A 19,262-nucleotide genomic window follows, 5' to 3' on the forward strand; every position below is an offset into this window, starting at 1 on the left:
TGCTCCATAAGGTTGGCTATGGGGGTGTTTTCTGAAAGCAGTGGGCCAGTGTGCAAAATTATAAAAGTCTCCTGGCTGTGAAAAAAAAATGTGGGCGCACCCAGCGCCCAAAGCAAATATTGGGTGTGGTTCTCTTTGTGCTGAATATTGGTTGTGGCTTAAATGGACACAGAGTTCAGGGGTCAGTAGTAAGAGATGCAGAGTTCAGGGGTCAGTAGTAAGAGATGCAGAGTTCAGGGGTCAGTAGTAAGAGATGCAGAGTTCAGGGGTCAGTAGTAAGAGATGCAGAGTTCAGGGGTCAGTAGTAAGAGATGCAGAGTTCAGGGGTCAGTAGTAAGAGATGCAGAGTTCAGGGGTCTGTAGTAAGAGATGCAGAGTTCAGGGGTCTGTAGTAAGAGATGCAGAGTTCAGGGGTCTGTAGTAAGAGATGCAGAGTTCAGGGGTCTGTAGTGAGGCAGATTTTATGGGTCAGTGGTAAGTGGGGGGGTTTACATTTTTGAGAATAGTTGTGGTTAGGCAGGGATACCATTTTAGTAACAAATGAAAAAAAGATACCAACCACATGGGGAATGCATGGTTTCATGTGTCAGCAGACACTTCCAGTGTTACAAGCAGGGCAAAATGAGACATGCGTAAGGTGCTTTGACTGGGGAGGAAGGTTTAGGTGGGTGGAACAAGGGGGAGGTGGGTGGAAGTTGCTGTAACTGGGGGGGTTAGGTGGGTGAAAGGGAGGTGCAGTGATTAGGAAGGGATGGGGTGAGGTGCTGTACCTAGAGAGAAGGTGAGGTGGTATGAGGGGTCGGTGAAGCGGTATAGAGGGTAGGTAAGGTGGTATGGAGGGTGGGTGAGGCGGTATGGTGGGTGAAGTGAGAAGACATTGTTACAGGTAACAGCAGCAGGATTTTCAGCTCACCTGAATCTCTCATTGCCACTGGTCAGCCTGGAACATCTGTGCAGACCCTGAGGGGACGCACTGGATACCTTCGCTACCATTGGACTATTGCTGGGTGTCCAGTGCATCCCTATACCTTTAAGGAGGGGTGCTCTTAGAAGTGGAAGACTGCGCTGGACTGACTTGCTCGGTTGAGGGTCTGTGAGTCAGTGATGGTGGGGGCATTTTGGGGAAGTTCTCTCCCGGTGAATCCAGCCCAACTTGGCAGAAAGGTGGCGGTGGGCCCCTTTTGAGGGCTTGGGCTGCTACCTCTGGGTACGGCCTCAAGGTTGTTTCCAGATAAACTTGTGAGGATAGCTAAAAGGAGCGCCCAGTATCCAATCAGAAGTGAATAAAAGGCGAATGGTCATTTTTATTGGAAATAGTAGAGCATGATAAAACCAACGACAAAGACTCCCCCTTCTTCAGGGCTGCTGCTCTATGCTATGATGGATGGAAATGTGTCCAAGATGGTGTGTCTGACACTGGGATCGGCACGATTGCGGTATTCTCCGGCAGGGCAGCAAAGGGAGACAAGGAGGGGTGGGCTCCCTCCAGGCATACCTGCCCTTAATCTATCCATTATTATATATGCACTCCAACTGTATAGAGCAGCCATTCTCAACCAGGGTTCCTCCAGACGTTGCTAGGGGTTCCTTGAGCTGTGGCTGATGAACCACCTTTTTGATGATGCCTACAGAGTTCAAGGTTCAGCATCACTTAGCAAAGCCAGCAGCATGACAAAATATATTTTTAGCTGTCTTTAAGGGTGGCATTCTGAGCACCATTTTAAGGGGAACATGCTTCCTATTGACCACCAGTATAAGGGGCATTTTTCTATTGACCCTTGATGAATTGGTTTTAGTAAGGGTTCCCCGAGACCTGAAAATTTTTTTTTGGGGTTCCTCTAGGGTTAAAAGGTTGAGAAAGCCTGGTATAGAGTTAGGACTGCAGTACACTACCATGAACTGACCCTGCAGCTTAGGCATATATTTACAATTATGTGCAAACTAAACCTCTTGGTTTTAAGGTGGACTATTAGACAGGACAATTCGGTTTGTTGCAACCTGGCTGGTTAGTGAGCAGAGAATTTTTCTTTGTTTTTTTTTTTTTTGACAGGAGATCAATCCGCTACTGCTCAAGGAACACCTAGCAGTCTCTGAAGAAATTCTAGGGTTCCATGGAACCCTGGCTGAGAAATGCTGTGCTAGACAACACCTAGACATCCTATTCCAATGACAAGTAGTTTTAATTGGCAAAATGTTATGTTGCACATGAATCCACTTCAAGAACGTGGAATGTAAATCTGATCCCATGTTTTAGAAACTGCAACACCTCTCCCAGTCTAGGTTTGAAGAACATTTTTTTTAAAGCAAATTTTTTTAAAGAATTGGATGAATCCATGATCTGATCCTAAAAACACTAGCAAGATACAGAGGTCCTACTCCCACTGCAACCAGATTCATCTTTACATTTCTTCTGGTAAAGAACAGTTTAGGCTCTTATCACATAGGTCTAGACAATAACAAAATAAATTAAAAAAAAAAAAAAAAAAAAAAAAAGATACTCTTGACCAGGTGGAGCTGGTGCGGGGCACTTAGGTTTCCAAATCGAAAATTCGAGCCGCATTGCAGGTATACTGGGTTGAAATGAAATTATCAACATTCATATTTAAATGTAATTTCTGCTGTGTAATTACTGCCCACTGCTGCAGTAACTACCCCAAGGGAAATATTTTATTTAATGAAACAATTGAAATAATGGGACAGCTACGAGTTCAAAATAAGAACTGACTTGTGCTGCCTCACAGCTTCCAACCATATTCTCCCTTTTAACCTCCATTATTTCAGGGCAGGTTAGTGCCCGATTAGTTGTTATGGAATTGAATTCCAAGGCCCATTTTAGCCAGCTCTCCAGGATAGCACTTACCAAATCCTATTAAGCCGAGCGTCTCTCCGCGCACCCGGGCTGCTCCAGACGCTACCTCCCTTATCTGCTCCACACTGTGTACCCGTGTCCCATCCCGCAATGTCTGGTACAGCCACGTGTTCCTCCGGTAAAGATTAAGGATGTGACAGATTGTAGAATCAGCCGTCTCTTCAACAGCCGCTGATGGGATGTTGCACACAGCCACTCCTAAAAAGACAGACACATTATTCAAGTTGTCATCGCCTACGTAAAAACCATCTCCGAACGCAACTTGTCTGCTCTGGGCAGGACAAAACAGAAGTGGAGTTCACCGAAACCTTTATGAAGCATTACTGCAATGTATATAGGAGTTTCAAGACACTATTCCTAAAAAAAAAATAAAAAAAACCTCTCAAACACTTTCCATTTAACAATATAATAAGTTAATTTGAACACAAAAATTGCCCAGAACTTGACTTTATGAACTTTTTTGATAATTTTCACATATCCAATACCAATATTACTCCCCTATCATTTTCTATCGTCCATGCACATAGGATGTATATGGCATAGTGGAACCATTGATCATCCAGGAGATAAGTTAGAGCAGGTTTGGAACCATGGCTAAATCAATAGCTGTGGATGACACTACATGAACAGCACCTAATCAATGCAGACGTCAGGGGAACAATAAAAGATCAAATAAAATAAAATGCCATAAAGCCTATGAAGGGGATTTATCAAGAATCAGAAGCTACCTGATACAATCAGGCTGTCTCTTATTTAAAGTGGATGTAAACCCTCACATATACCCAGTGAAGTGAACAGCCTCAGAGGACACAGAGATGAAACAAATGCATGTTTGCCCACTGACAAAGAAATGATCAGTCTATAATTTTAATGGTAGGTTTATTTTAACAGCGAGAGACAGAATAACAAAAGTATCCAGAAAAACGCATTTCAAAAAAGTTAAAAATTGATTTGCATTTTAATGAGTGAAATAAGTTTTTGATCCCCTATCAATCAGCACGATTTCTGGCTCTCAGGTGTCTTCTATACAGGTAACAAGCTGAGTTTAGGAGCACGCTCCTAAAAGAAGTGCTCCTAATCTCAGCTTGCTACCTGTATAAAAAAAGACACCTGTCCAAACAAGCAATCAGTCAATCAGATTCCAATCTCTCCACCATGGCCTAGACCAAAGAGCTGTCCAAGGATGTCAGGGACAAGATTGTAGACCTACACAAGGCTGGAATGGGCTACAAGAGCATCACCAAGCAGCTTGATGAGAGGGGGACAACAGTTGGTGTGATTATTCGCAAATGGAAGAAACACAAAATAACTGTCAATCCCCCTTGGTCTGGGGGACCATGCAAGATCTCACCTCACGGAGTTTCAATGATCATGAGAACGGTGAGGAATCAGCCCAGAACTACACAGGAGAATCTGGTCAATGATCTCAAGGCAGCTCTGACCATAGTCACCAAGAAAACAATTGGTAACCCTATGCCACTAAGAACTGAAATCCTGCATCGCCCGCAAGGTCCCCCTGCTCAAGAAAGCACATGTACAGGCCCGTCTGAAGTTTGCTAATGAACATCTGAATGATTCAGAGGAGAACTGGGTGAAAGTGTTGTGGTCATAATGAGACCAAATTCAAGCCATGTGGCATTAACTCAACCCGCCGTGTTTGGAGGAGGAGGAGGAATGCTGCCTATGACCCCAAGAACACCATCCCCACCATCAAACATGGAGGTGGAAACATCATGCTTTGTGGGTGTTTTTCTGCTAAGGGGACGGAATAACTTTACTGCATTAAAAGGACGATGGACGGGGGCATGTACCATCAAATCTTGGGTGAGAACCTCCTTCCCTCAGCCAGGGCATTGAAAATGGGTCGTGGATGAGTATTCTAGCAGGACAATGACACACGGCCAAGGCAACAAAGGAGTGGCTCAAGAAGAAGCACATTAAGGTCCCGGAGTGATCTAGCCAGTCTCCAGATCCTAATCCCATAGAAAATATGTGGAGAGAGCTGAAGGTTCGAGTTACCAAACGTCAGCCTCAAAATCTTAAATGACTTGGAGAGGATCTGCAAAAGAGGAGAGGGACAAAATCCTTCCTGAGATGTCTGCAAACCTGGTGGCCAACTACAAGAAACGCCTGACCTCTGATTGCCAACAAGGGTTTTCCCACCAAGTACTAAGTCACGTTTTGCGAAGGGGTCAAATACGTATTTCACTCATTAAAATGCAAATCAATTTATAACTTTTTTGAAATGCATTTTTCTGGATTTTTGTTGTTATTCTGTCTCTCACTGTTAAAATAAACCTACTATTAAAATTATAGACTGATCATTTCTTTGTCAGTGGGCAAACGTACAAAATCAGCAGGGGATCAAATACTTTACCTCACTGTACATGCATTTGTAACCAATGTGTCAGCAGGCCTGGATTGTTTAGTGCAATTAAGTGCAATACACCATTGTGTGGGTAATAGTTTTAGTTTTTCACATAACATGTGCAGGAGTGGTCAGGTCCATGTTTTGAAATGGGTGCCGCGCTCATTTTGAGCTGCTTTGAACACGATAAAATCTCCCCCATACAGTCTTCGGGCTTAAAGAATAAGTGCACCTTTGGAACATGTTATATGTTTTCCCCCCCATTCAACCCCCCCTCCCCCATGACAGCAGGTCAGGGATCTCCCCCCCACCCCACACCCGCTGTCACAATTTTAAAAGAGGGTGGCTGTGTTCAACTCCGCCGACACCGTTGTGTCATTCATTCGTTCACAGAGTTTCGTCAGCCTACAAGTTCCATCAACCTTTGCGATAGATGGCTTGCAGTTCTCAATGATCCGACGACGAGCTGGTGAGCACTCTCGTAGTCCATTGAGCTTCCTGTTATTCAGTACAAGGTAGACAGCTACACTGACAGTCTGCAGGAGCCAGACATTGCACCCGCGATCTGCTGGTGCAATGAATTTAGAACACGAGCACATCTATGGCGCGCCATCCACGCTAATGAAAAGAAAAAGGGCAAAGAACAGCCTTGGGTCAGACTTTAAAGGTACATTGGATGATTATATATATATATATATATATATATATATATATATATATATATATATATATATATATATTATTGATAACACTTCATTGTGCAAACAGAGCAAAGAAGTAGAGAGTTAAAAACATAACACACAATAAACATAAATACATGATGCAGGAAGAGTATTTTCACCGTATGAACAACAGTGAGCCCCTGTGCGTCAACGTGTTTCACTGTTTTGCTTCGTCAGGACACATTCATCAAACACCCCCATATAAGTAAGGTGTCATAGTATTCAGATATTTGGGAGCATATGGTAAGCTAGAATAAACGCACATTACCATCACAGCAAAACCATATTCCATATTTACATAAAGAATGAAAGTGATGTGGGTGTACTTACTGACTCAAGATGTCACTCCAAGCAAATATATTGCAGCATTATTCTTCAAAAGTAATGGGGGGAGAAACAGAAAAGGGGAGAGGTATGGACACAACCATATAGGACTGCATTTAATCCATAGTGCCAGTGGTATATGTATTAGCCAGGCGTAACCGCATCCTTGTAACCAGTAAAAAACAGCCCACCCTGCACCCTATTTTTTTTACTGGTTACAAGGATGCGGTTACACCTGGCTAATACATATACCACTGGCACTATGGATTCAATGCAGTCCTATATGGTTGTGTCCATAACACCCCCCCCTTTCTCCCCTTTTCTGTTTCTCCCCCCATTACTTTTGAATAATATTACTGCAATAGATTTGCTTGGAGTGACATCTTGTGTCAGCAAGTACACCCACATCACTTCCATTCTTTATCTAAATATGGAATATGGTTTTGCTGTGATGGTAATGTGCATTATTATGTGAATTATTCTAGATTACCATACAGTCCCAAATATCTCAATACTATGACAGCTTACTTTTATGCAGATGTTTGATGCCCAGCGGGGAGATTTTCATATGCAGATTTTTTGTTGACAAGGCAGTTATGTGTGTGTTGTACATATCACTCGAATATGACGATGGTTCATGTTTTTATGCATATGTTATCATTATATAAAGTCTGATCTATGTGTATTATCTTAGATAGTGAGACCTGTTTCTTCTAACAATCACTGAATGTGTCTTGACGAGGCAAATCAGTAAAAACGCGTTGACGCACAGGGGCTCACTGTTGTTCATACGGTGCAAATACTCTTGCTGTACCATGTATTTATGTTTATTGTGTGTTATATGTATTTAACTCTACTTCTTTGCTCGGTTTGCACAATGAATTGTTTATATATACACACACACATATACATACACACACACACACACACACACACACACACACACACACACACCATCCCAATGTGCCTTTAAAGTCCGACCCAGGGCTGTTCTTTGCCGTTTTTCTTTTCATTAGTATTTATCCCCTGCTGATGCAAAGCTTTACAGGCTCCTAAGAAAAAAAAATAAATGCACATTTTTTTGCCTGCAAAAAATGTGCATTTATTTATTTTAAAAGGGTGAACGTATCCTTTAATGAGACAGTTCAGTGCCAAATTAATTACCATAACATTAATATAGACACAGCAATAACATTTCTAAACATTAGACTAGTGGTGCACCGGAATTTCGGCCGCCAAAACAGATCGGCCGAAAACTATTTTCGGCAAACTGCCAAAAGAAAAGGTGCAGATAATGGCACCGAAAAGGGGGCGGGTCTTCCGAGTTCGGTACATTGGGGGCTCAGTCAGTCTTCCCCTCCCTCCTCCTCACACAGAGCGGCGATCTCCCTGTGTCACGGAGCGGATTGTCCAGGCGGCCGCATTAACTATGTCCTGCCTCCTGTGATAGGCGGCACACTGATCCAATGCCGGGACACTGGATCCGTGTGAGGTATCACAGAAGGTGGGACATTGTTACTGCGGCCACCTGGCCGGGAAATTCAAATCCAGCTCTGTGACACAGCGAGAGATCGCCACGCTGATCCGGCCACTGGTGAGGCTGCATCTGACGGCCACTGGTGAGGCTGCATTGATCTCTTGTATCATGTCTGCAGTCTCTAACCATCTCCTATATCATGCCCGCTAGGGGTGCACTGAATGGAAATTTTGCTAATACTATTAGCAATGTGTTTAAGTTTAAGCGAGTTATTGCAGACATGATACAACAGATGGTTAGAGACTGGGGACATGATACAAGACACTGGCACTGGTGAGGCTGCACCTGACGGGCACCGGTGAGGCTGCATTGATCTCCTGTATCATGCCTGCTAGAGGTGCACCGAATGGAAATTTTGCTAATACTATTAGCAGTGTGTTTAAGTTATTGCAGACATGATATAACAGATGGTTAGAGAATGGGGACATGATACAAGAGATGGTCAGAGACTGCATTTTTCTTGAGCTTTTCTTGCACTAAAAAGGTGCCAATAATGGCCAACAATAAATTCATATTCATTTAAATTGATATTAATTAAAAAAATTTGAATATAATACAATTATATATTAAAAAAAAAAGTAATATTTTTTAAAAACCGTCATTTTCAGTTTTCGGCTAAGTGTATCCTGCATTTTCAGTGCCAAAATTTCCCATTCGGTGCAACCCCCACATTAGACATTTTCATAAAATTAATTTTTTAAAAGTAATATATAATTTATAAACACTAAAAATACATTTGCTTACAAGAAGCACAAAACATCTCCGGCCCTTTTGTAAATGAAATACACTTTGCACTTATCAGTTTACTGTATCTGTATACAGCAGAGGATACCTGGAGAGGCTCTCCAGTATCTATGCTGACAATCAAGCTTTATACCAGGATTGCATTCATGAGAAAGAACAAATTGGAAACGTTTTCTCTGCTTTGTAGATGATGGAATGTTTTTCTGTTCTGAATCACATTATTAACAAAATGGTTACTAAAAGAGAATGAAGACAGCCCTTTATGTGACGGCTTGTACTGAAAACATTCATTTAGCAGCTAGTGATGACAAATTAAATACCAGCAACTGCAATTTAACCAGTTATGCCCATTTGAATGCGTCCATAGAACAAGCAAAAATTGAGTAATTATCAATCTCAAAGAGAGAAAACACATCTATAATGTGCAAACATGGTTTCATGTTTAAAGCCCAACTTCAGGATGGAAAAAAAAAAAAAAAAAAACGTAAAGAGGTAGTACAAAAAGCAGCGACAATGGGTAAAGTAAAAAAACAGGTTACAGGCAGTTCCCGGGTTACAAACAAGAAAGATTCTATAGGTTTGTTCTTAAGTTGAATTCATATGGAAGTTGGAACAGGTACTTTTTTTTTTTAAGTGCAACTCCAGCCAAAAAACTATTAGGGTTTTGGTAGATAGCATAGAAAAGGGTTAACGCCCCTGTAACGTTTGTTTTGCTGTCTGAGCCCCTGTTCAGAAGATGTCCCCTCACTTTCTGTCTTTGAAAAATTTTGGGTTGTCGTAGAAATAAGGATTGGTGATAAAGCTTCAGTGGAGGTACCTTTTTCCCATAACTGTTACAGTAGTGAATTTCCCTTCCTAGGGGTAGATTTCCTCTCACTTCCGGTTGTCTCCTTCCGTTTATAAGTTATATGTAGTTTGGATGGATGTAACTCAGGGACTGCCTGTACTGAATTCTGCACATTATTGTCCTGCACTCTTCGTGAATAAGCCTAGAAGTGTGATTGTCTCATCATTTGCATTGCGGTCACATACCCATGTCTCCGGCAGCCTTGATGTCAATGTTGTCGAATCCGCTGCCTATCCGCACTATAACTCGCAGAGACTTGAACTTTTCTAGATCTTCACGTGTTAGCGTTATAGTGTGATACATCATGGCTCCCACTGCCTCATTTAGGACCTAAAAAATAAACACAGATATGCCATCACAAATACCTGAGAGAAAAAAAAAAAAAGGTTTTACTCCTGCCCATACTAAGCCATCCAAAATCAGGCCCATGTACAGCATTTCTACTATCAGTTTACTGATGCTCTGAGTTCCAACTAGTGTACTAAAGACATCTTCATGCTTGGCTTGTAAGCCTTTCATCTGAAGCACACTGGCTGTGAGGTTGTTTTAACAGATCATACCATCCTAGATACACATCACACCCATTCATACTGGTTCCGTATATTTATAGGATCATGAACATGAAAACCAGAATGTACAGGAAGGATGTACTGGAAATGGAGCGAGTACAAAGAAGGGCAACAAAGCTAATAAAGGGTCTGGAGGATCTTAGTTATGAGGAAAGGTTGCGAGCGCTGAACTTATTCTCTCTGGAGAAGAGACGCTTGAGAGGGGATATGATTTCAATTTTCAAATACTGTACTGGTGACCCCACAATAGAAATAAAACTTTTTCGCAGAAGAGAGTTTAATAAGACTCGTGGCCACTCATTAAAATTAGAAGAAAAGAGGTTTAACCTTAAACTACGTAGAGGGTTCTTTACTGTAAGAGCGGCAAGGATGTGAAATTCCCTTCCACAGGCGGTGGTCTCAGCTGGGAGCAGATAGTTTCAAGAAACTATTAGATAAGCACCTGAACGACCACAACATACAGGGATATACAATGTAATACTGACATATAATCACACACATAGGTTGGACTTGATGGACTTGTGTCTTTTTTCAACCTCACCTACTATGCAACTATTATAGGAAGCAGTGGTAGCCCATCCATTAGGGGCACCGCCCCCACTAATGTACATGCAGGGCGCTGGACGCATGGATTTCTATGTTTTTTTGGGGTTTTTTAGCACATGATTAGAGACAGAGGCTCTAATTGGCCTCAAAAGAGGGTGGGCTCGGGGCGCAGGAGCCCACACACGTGTGATATTAACAAATTAATATTCGCTAATGTCTTCCTGTTTCTCCTCCTGGCCAATCAGGAAGCGGCTCCTGAGACCCGATTGGCCGGGAGTCTTAAGATGGGTCACAGGACCTGCCTCCTGTTTGGCCGGGAGGAGAAGCATCAGCCCCAGCAGCAGCCTACCCTGAATTCAGCAGTGCACCGCCGCCTCATCCTCCTCCCCACACCTCTACCACAGTATAAGGCAAGGCCACAGATCGCGGGGGGGGGGGGGGCTTTAGTGCAAGAGGATCGCCTCTGTGAGCGATCGATCGCCGTGCCGTGCACACGTGGGGGGGTTTGGGGGTATGCTAGTGCGAGGGCCAGGTCTGTTTGCCACCCCCCCCCCCAAAAAAAAAAAAACAATTTTGACCACCAGCCGACATTGATAGAAAGCCACCTGACTGACATCTATGCGTTGTTATCAAGTTCTGTTCACAAATCAACAGCCTGCAGCAAAAAAGGACTTGGCTTCATGCTAAACAAGCTACAAAGTGTTGACTCATTTTAGCATTTTTTGCACAACCCAATGTACTGCTGGGTTAATCCAAAATGTTCAAATAGAATGGGAAGGGATGGCAAATCAACAGGAAAAAAAAAAATACTATTATTGTAGTTATTGTGCTTGAGGTGTTTGCAGTCGTATTAGCGTGAAATAAAATTAGCTGTTTGTGATACTTTTTTTTTTTATTTGCATGAACAGTTATATTTTTACACTAAGCTTTTGAGGTGTTCCCTTCTCAGTCTAAACAGTACTGATACAGAACATTTAAGACTATCAGTACTGCTTGGAATGAGAAGGGGGGGGGGGGGAACACTCCAAACTTGGTAGGTAATCTTTAATCTATGGTAATATCCAAAATATCGATCAACAATAGAAGTATATGCTCTGTAAAAAACAGAAGCCACCTGGGTGTTCAAACTGAAAGGAAGAAAAAAAAAAAAACCCAAAACAAACACTTACTTAAAAAGGTCAACAAAAAAACAAAAATGGAAAAGCAAAGAAGTAAAAAAGCTGTTCATTCGGGTAATGGAAAAGTTCTAGGGTAGCCTTTATTAACCAGGGTTCTGTGGAACACCAGGGTTCCTCCAGAGGTTGCTAGGGGTTCCTTGAGACTGAAAAGTTGTTTTAAGGGTTCCTTCGTGGTAAAAGGTCGAGAGAGGCTGGTCTAGGGGTTTTGCGAATAGAAATGGGACAAAGAAAAATTGAAGAACTCCTGGAGCAATGGCTTGAAGAACTTGGATAGATCTGTTTTTATCTAAAGATCTCCTGCAGGGGAGAGAAAATTGGAGGAAGACTAATGATGCATTACCTTTGGATAAAAAATTCAATTAATTTTCAAAAACTTAAAAATTGTTACAGCAAAATTTGTTTTTTTTTGGCATGGCCGCCTTCTTAGTGGAAACGCGCCAGAGGAGGGAGACAATTGTAACGTCGGAGAGTGCGGTCCGCACTGCAGGCAGCCATGCCAAAAAAAAAAAAAAACGCTGTAACTTTTTTTAAGTGCCTTTTAAAATAGATTTTTTTATTAAAAGATAATGCACTAATAGTCTTCCTCCAATTTTTCATTATCCATCATGAGCTGTTAATCTGGGGATCCACTTGAGCCCTCTGAGGAAGATGCAGAGGAATCTATTTATCAGCTGCAGATGAGCGTCCATGCTTACTCATCCACCCGGGTCTGCTGGAAGCTGTTGTCCATTGTGAATCTCTGAGATTTGGCAGACAGAGGAATGCATCCCTAAGCTGTGGATCAGCACACACGTTTGTGACCTATGTGGGTCTGGTAAGCAGCCAATTTTTTTATTACTTTTGAGCATGGTGGTGTCTTCATACTAAAGTGTCCACACACCTTGGGATCGGCATCTGTTTGATTTGGGACTCACAAGTCAATTGGAGGAGTTTTCAATTCTTCCCATTCGCTGTGCTGAATTTGATTTGTTTTCACATAGACTTTTTGGAACCTGAGAGAGACTGTTGATATATATTTTCTCTCTTTTTTTTTTTTTTTCCTTTTCAGATCATATATAAGTTGTGTTTGAATTGCATTGTTCATTTTCTGATTATGCACATACAGTCTTAAGATATTTTGAATTTCCACATGTGTTACAGGTCAATCCAGACCACACACCTGTTTCTAATTTAACCATTGTGTTCCCATTGGGCAACATTATTGTGCATTATATTTTATACCACTGTGGGTTTTCCCACACTTTATATTAGAATCAGCGCACCTTTACACTTTCAAACACCCCCGTACATCCCATGCTGGATCTTAAATCCACAGACACAGCCCTCTTTAAGGAATTGGTAACCTCGATCCCTATTGAAAGGCTCAAGCGAGACCGTGTGCATTGGGCTCTCTCATGTCACCAGCCAGATGGCCCCCCAAGGACATAATAGCTAGACTGCACTTCTACAGAACAAATGATTAACTGCTCACTGCTACCTGGAGGAAGAATTAGCTCACTTTTCAAGGCAACACTTACCAACTGTTCAGGACCTCGCCCACTTGACCAGAACCAAATGCAGGACCATGAAACCCCAGATACAAGTCTTGACACACCACAGATGGGGTTTCCCATTTGTTATTCATTTTTCCCATCAGGGGACCCATTATACATGTCATACCCCTGAGGAGGTACAAAACATCCTGGAAAGCCTTCCCCCGACCTCTGGAGATTCAGCCCCCGACAGTTCAGTCTCTTGCTTCCCCACCTACCGCCCAGTTTGCCCAGACAGGCTGACGTCTTGCCACCTCCTCCTCGGACCCTACTTTGCCTTGGGCTGAGTTTCTGCAGCTAAGTTTTAAAAATGATTAGACTCTCTTTGTAGACCTTTTGATTCTATGAATACCGTATTTATCGGCGTATAACACGCACCCCAATTTAGGAGGGAAGTTGAAGGGAAAAAAACTTACATTTAAATGCCCTTCAGTGCAGCCTTCCCCAGTGCAGCCTTGCCAGTGCAGCCTTGCCCCAGTGCAGCCTTGCCCCAGTGCAGCCTGGGATCCCCTGTCCCTGCTTCCAGGGCTTCAAAATCGCGGTCCGCAATTTGAAAATGGCGCCGCCGGCGCAGAAGTACACAGAGCCGGTCCTCGGCTCTTTCCGGCGGCTCTCGTTTACTTTCGGCTCCACTCGTAGTCCCGAGCGGAGCTATCCGAGTAGGTTCGGATAGCTCCGCTCGGGACTACGAGTGGAGCCGAACGTAAACGAGAGCCGCCGGAAAGAGCCGAGGACCGGCTCTGTGTACTTCGGCTCCGGCGGCGCCATTTTCAAATCGCGATCCGCGATTTTGAAAATATGACAGCTCGGGATCGGCGTATAACACGCACCTGCGACTTTCCCCTGATTTTAAGGGGAAAAAAGTGCGTGTTATACGCCGATAAATACGGTACTTACTGTCTTACCTGCTTTTACTCCATAGCTCTTGTTCGTACTTATGTATTCAGCCACATGTTTTCTGCAAATAGGTCAAATCATATTTCTAAACAGACACTATATTCTTTATTTGACCCTTTTGCAGGGCAAAAAGCTCTAAAAGTCCTCTTTACCATGGTCCCATTCCAAGCTGAAGTATGGATCGATAACTAGCATTCTCTTCAGGCACAATCAACAAAAACTCTAGAGCCCTTCCGCTGTATGTTGCGTCACTTAACTATAGCTGGTTAATGTTCTAGTTTGTTATCGGATTATTTATTAACCGTTAGGCCTCCTCCTTCCGGTATCTTTATGTGCAGAAGTTTAGGCTCCCATTTGATTTACCCTTGACATGCATGTACTAAACGTGTCCCAGTCAACAGACAACTGGAGCCTCATACCACTCTCCTACCAAGGAGATTTTTCTTCTCTCGTGAAGATCCAAAATCAGGGATCTTAGAGCCACCTCATATGTTCTTCTACTAAACCCACTTTTCTCTGATAAAAGCTTCAGTTGCCTGATCGGTGTGATCGGCCAGATATCTTGTATGGTTTATGTTTGTTCTTACCAATTGCCTTTGTCTGTGATCTCCCAGGGGATAGTCTCTGCATCCACAACTAGATACTTTTTCCAAAAAAAAAGAAAAAAAAAAGAAGATTCTCTTTCCAGATATCCTGAATTAGGACATCCGTCAAATAGATGTTTTAATGACTAATCTTGATTTGAATGATTTTTTTTTAATCATATCTGCACCCCCCCCCCCCCCCCTTTTCTCCCAACCTCCTCCGTCACCACTCTGTCTCCTTTCTCAGGGGCCCCCATACCCTGGCCTCTTCCTAATCGCCACCTGAGCATTCCAATTTTATTTCAATATGGCACCATTTAATGTGCTGACACTTAACATCAAAGGATTACATTTTCCCAATAATGCCCTGTACACACGGTCGAACTTTCTGGCGGAAAATGTGCGATCGGAGCTTGTCGTCAGAAAGTCCGACCGTGTGTGGGCTCCATCGGACTTTTTCCATCGGAATTTGACACACAAAGTTTGAGAGCTGGATCTAAAATTTTCCGACAACAAAATCCGTTCGCGTAAATTCCGATCGTGTGTAGACAATTCCAATGCACAAAGTGTCTTGCATGCTCAGAATCAAGCAGAAAAGCAGCACTGGCTATTAAACTTCATTTTTCTCGGCTCGTCGTACTTGTTGTACATCACCACGCTCTTGACGTTCGGAATTTCACACCAACTTTGTGTGACCGTGTGTATGCAAGACAAGTTTGAGCCAACATCCGTCGGAAAAAATCTGATGGATTTTGTTGTCGGAATGTCCGATCCTGTGTACAGGGCATAAGAGTGCCAAAGCCTTGAATACATTAGCAGCCCTTAAAACGTAGTCTGATGTAGTGTGCCTTAAGGAAACCCCATTATGCATCCCAAACCAGAACAACATTTTCTAGCCCCCATTATACACAAATTTATCCAACCTCCACATGGACAAAAGACAAAAGTCATGTACTTATAGCCTTTCACCAAAGAACCCCTTTCACTCCCTTAACAGAACTTCAGGGCCCAGGCGGCCAATATCTGATCCCAACAGGTCATTTGCAAGACTCTGAAGTCACAGTGGTCTCCTACTATGCACCCAATAAGAACCCAACCCCCTTCTCACCTTTACTCCAGGTTGTTGAAACTCAAACAGTTTCAATCTAAATCGGGTCTTCTACCCATTTCTAGACTACCCCCCCCCCTTACAGCCCATACTAACCCTCTAAAACCCCAATTTCAGACAATTTTACAACATTCACTAATTGATCATGGAGAGAAATTCATCCTGCTCATCCTCAATACACTTAAATCCAACCCACATCACTCCTTTTGTAGGAACTAACCATATTTTAAATTTCAGTGGGATCTGTCCCTATACTTTTATGTTCCTCCATCAAATTGCTGACTTAGACAGACCATTGTGCTGTCATTACGTCCCTGTCCTCTTTATTACCCAATGCCTCAGCCAACACTTGCTGCATAAATGATTTCCTTCTAGCTCACCCTGCCACTGCACAGATATTCAAATAGCCATTAAAGATTATCTTATCCATAATTCCACACCTGACGGTTACTCTGTGGGGGCCAAATATAAACCCATAATACGCAACTCATGCATACAGTTGGCTGCCCAGCTGGAAAAAGAATGTCGTCTTCATAAAAAAAGCTAGATACTGACTTTCAATCCTGCATTGCTGCATTCCAATGGGACCCATCATTGGCTAAAAAACCCTTTAGGAAAAGCCCAACTAGAATTAGACCAGTTCCTGACAGAACCTGCCAAAAACTAGTTTGTAGATCCAAGCATAAATACAACATTAAGACAAACAAACCCAGTGCCTTCTTGGCCTTGGTCCTTAGGAAGCTTAAAGATACCCATAAACCTATTCGTCTTAAGCTCTTAAATAAGGTTAACACAAGCAACACCCTCAAAGTGCTCCATGGATTCCGCAGACACCTGTCACGACTGTGCTCAGCTGAGGGGATGTCTCACAACCACAAGCAGACAAACTTTTTGCTCAACCTAAACTACCAAGCTTTTCCACGGCACAGCGAGACCCTCCTGAATAACCTATCACTCCTAAAGAAGTCCATTGCACCATTAATCTAGACTGAATAAGCGTCCTGGCCCTGACGGCCCATCAGTGACATATTACAAAAAACTTCACGGAATTACTGGTTCCACTGTTGATCAACACCTTTAATTCCCTCTTAGAACAACAATCTTTGCAGGCTGAAACACTTGCAGCGATTATGACTGCGCTTTCCAAGCCAAACTCTGATGCCACTACCTGGTCGAACTATATATTGCCAGCCAACAATCCAATAATTCGATCCCTGATTCACAAGGACCTAGTGGGGTTCATATCTTTATGTCAAGCGAGTGACAATATTCGTAAAGTGACTCAGTGCAGCACACTTCCAACATATTTATTCTTGCCTTTTCTCCTTGGATATCAGGAAAGCATTCAACACAGTATCCTGGCCATGCATACAGTATGTTTGGTGCTGTTGGGGTTTTGGCAGCCACTTCTTGCAGTGGGTGACTCCACTATACAACAACCCAAGGGCATACCTGAAATTTTTAGACTACAGATCTGACCCATTTATGTTCAATAGAGAAACTAGACAAAGTTGCCCTATTTCCCTTCTTCTATTCGCCCTGACAACCGAGCCACTACCCAATTAATATGCTCTGACCCAAATGTTAAAGGCATAGAACTAGGGGGATAGGATCACAAACTGTCTTTTTGTGGACGATGGACTCCTCTTCTTGATATCCCCACTATTTTCCATACATAACCTTCTGCAAAGTCTAGATAGCTTTGTCAAAATACCTGAACAATGAATCCACAGAAATCACAAGCTCTCAATGTATCTTTACCTGAATCTGAGGTATCCCAGTTGCAGGCTATATTCCCCTTTCCCTGGGCACAGAGCCAGTTCTGCTATCTAGGAATTAAACTGTCTAAAACAGGGGTCTCAAAGTACCGGCCCGCGGAACGGTTACAAATAGCTCGCATGCAGGGCCGATCCTGGGCGGGTGGCAGCGGCTAGGAGCTCTCTCTCTCTCTGATCCCCCCCTCCGCTGCTGCAGCCCAGCACGCACAACACAGGAGAGCACAGTGGAGGGAGGCCCCGCCCACCTGTTCTGTCAAGAAATGCCCCCATCGAAGTGCCCGGGCTGAAGGCGCATGCGCCGTACGCAACACCACGACAGCTGATTTTACCATCAGCTGTCGTGGCGGCAGAATTTTTTTTTTCTCGGTCAGATTGTGCTCCGCGCTCCCGTGGAGAGTTCATGTCCATGTGGGCGGATTTATGGGCACTTGGGGGCGGAATTCCATGGCCAGTGCTGCAAAACTGTGATGGGCGGATTTCTACATTTCTTGTGGGTGGATTTATGGGCACTTTGGGGCGGAATTAGATGGCCAGTGCTGCAAAAAAATAAAACTTTGTGATATTCTGCCCCCAAGTGCCCATAAATCCGCCCATCATGAACATGAACTCGCCACGGGAGCGCGGGGCACAATCTGACAAAAAAAATTAAAAATCTGTCGGCTATTGTGCACCTGCGCCATCACAACAGCTGATGGCAAAATCAGCTGTTGTGGCGTTACGTACAGCGCATGCATTGCACATGCACCCTTCAGCCCAGGCACTATCCGATGGGGGGGGCATTTCTCCACAGAACACCGTACGCAATACACAACAGCTGATTTTACGATCAGCTGTTGTGTCGACAAGACGGCACCTGCGCACAATAGCCGACTGAAGACATTTTTCAGTCAGATTGTGCCGAGGCACGTTCATGTAGGTGAGGGGCAGAATTTAACATGAAGGGGGACAGAATTTTAAACATTTAGCTAGCTAAAAAGGCCCTCCAGGAAGAATAGCAGATAAAGATTTATTTAGCAGATTTGTTTGGGAATCGTTAAAAATTCTGCCCCATCTTTGCAGCACTGGCCATCATTGAAAACATCTACGTCCTTCATGTTAAATTCCACTCCTCGGCAGTGCGAGGCACGATCTGACTGAAAAATGTCTTCAGTCGGCTATTGTGCGAAGGCACCGTCTCGCCGACAAAACAGCTGATCGTAAAATCAGCTGTTGTGCTATTACGTACAGCACATGCACAGTTCATCCCGGGCACTATTCGATAGCAGGCACTTCGACAGAACACTGGCCCTGGATCCAGGGTCCTGCTGCCACCTCAGGGGGGAAGATTGTGGCAGTCTCGGGGTGCCCTGCCACTAGGCCTGTGATGAAGCCAGGACCTGACAGGAGGAGAGGACTCGGGAGGCAGAAGATCAGGCCACCAGCTGACTGCCAGGAGGAGAGGTAAGTGAGCCATCACACAGAGGCTGAGCAAAGTCCTTAGTTGCGTGACTGGGGTTGAAATTTGTGAAGTGTAGGGGGTAATGCTGGGGGTCCGCTGACACCAGTGCTGGGGGTCAATATTGCGTCCTCTGACACCAGTGCTGGGGGTCAATATTGCGTCCGCTGACACCAGTGCTGGGGGTCAATATTGCGTCCGCTGACACCAGTGCTGGGGGTCAA

The 19,262-nt window shown here is 43.7% G+C and overlaps 1 protein-coding gene across 6 annotated transcripts in view; it reads right to left on the reverse strand.

Moving 5' to 3' along the window:
* CTBP2 (C-terminal binding protein 2) overlaps nucleotides 1–19,262 on the reverse strand; it is a 207,131-nt gene that overhangs the window by 51,022 nt on the left and 136,847 nt on the right. For all 6 annotated transcript variants that reach the window (XM_073595662.1, XM_073595661.1, XM_073595664.1 and 3 more), the window contains 2 exons: nucleotides 9,597–9,741; nucleotides 2,861–3,067 (listed from right to left, as the gene is read on the reverse strand). In XM_073595662.1, the coding sequence (XP_073451763.1) occupies nucleotides 2,861–3,067; nucleotides 9,597–9,741 (352 nt within the window). The remainder of the gene's footprint in view (nucleotides 1–2,860; nucleotides 3,068–9,596; nucleotides 9,742–19,262) is intronic.

Source organism: Aquarana catesbeiana, linkage group LG08, assembly GCF_042186555.1.
Source record: "Aquarana catesbeiana isolate 2022-GZ linkage group LG08, ASM4218655v1, whole genome shotgun sequence".
NCBI classification, from domain to species: Eukaryota; Metazoa; Chordata; class Amphibia; order Anura; family Ranidae; genus Aquarana; species Aquarana catesbeiana.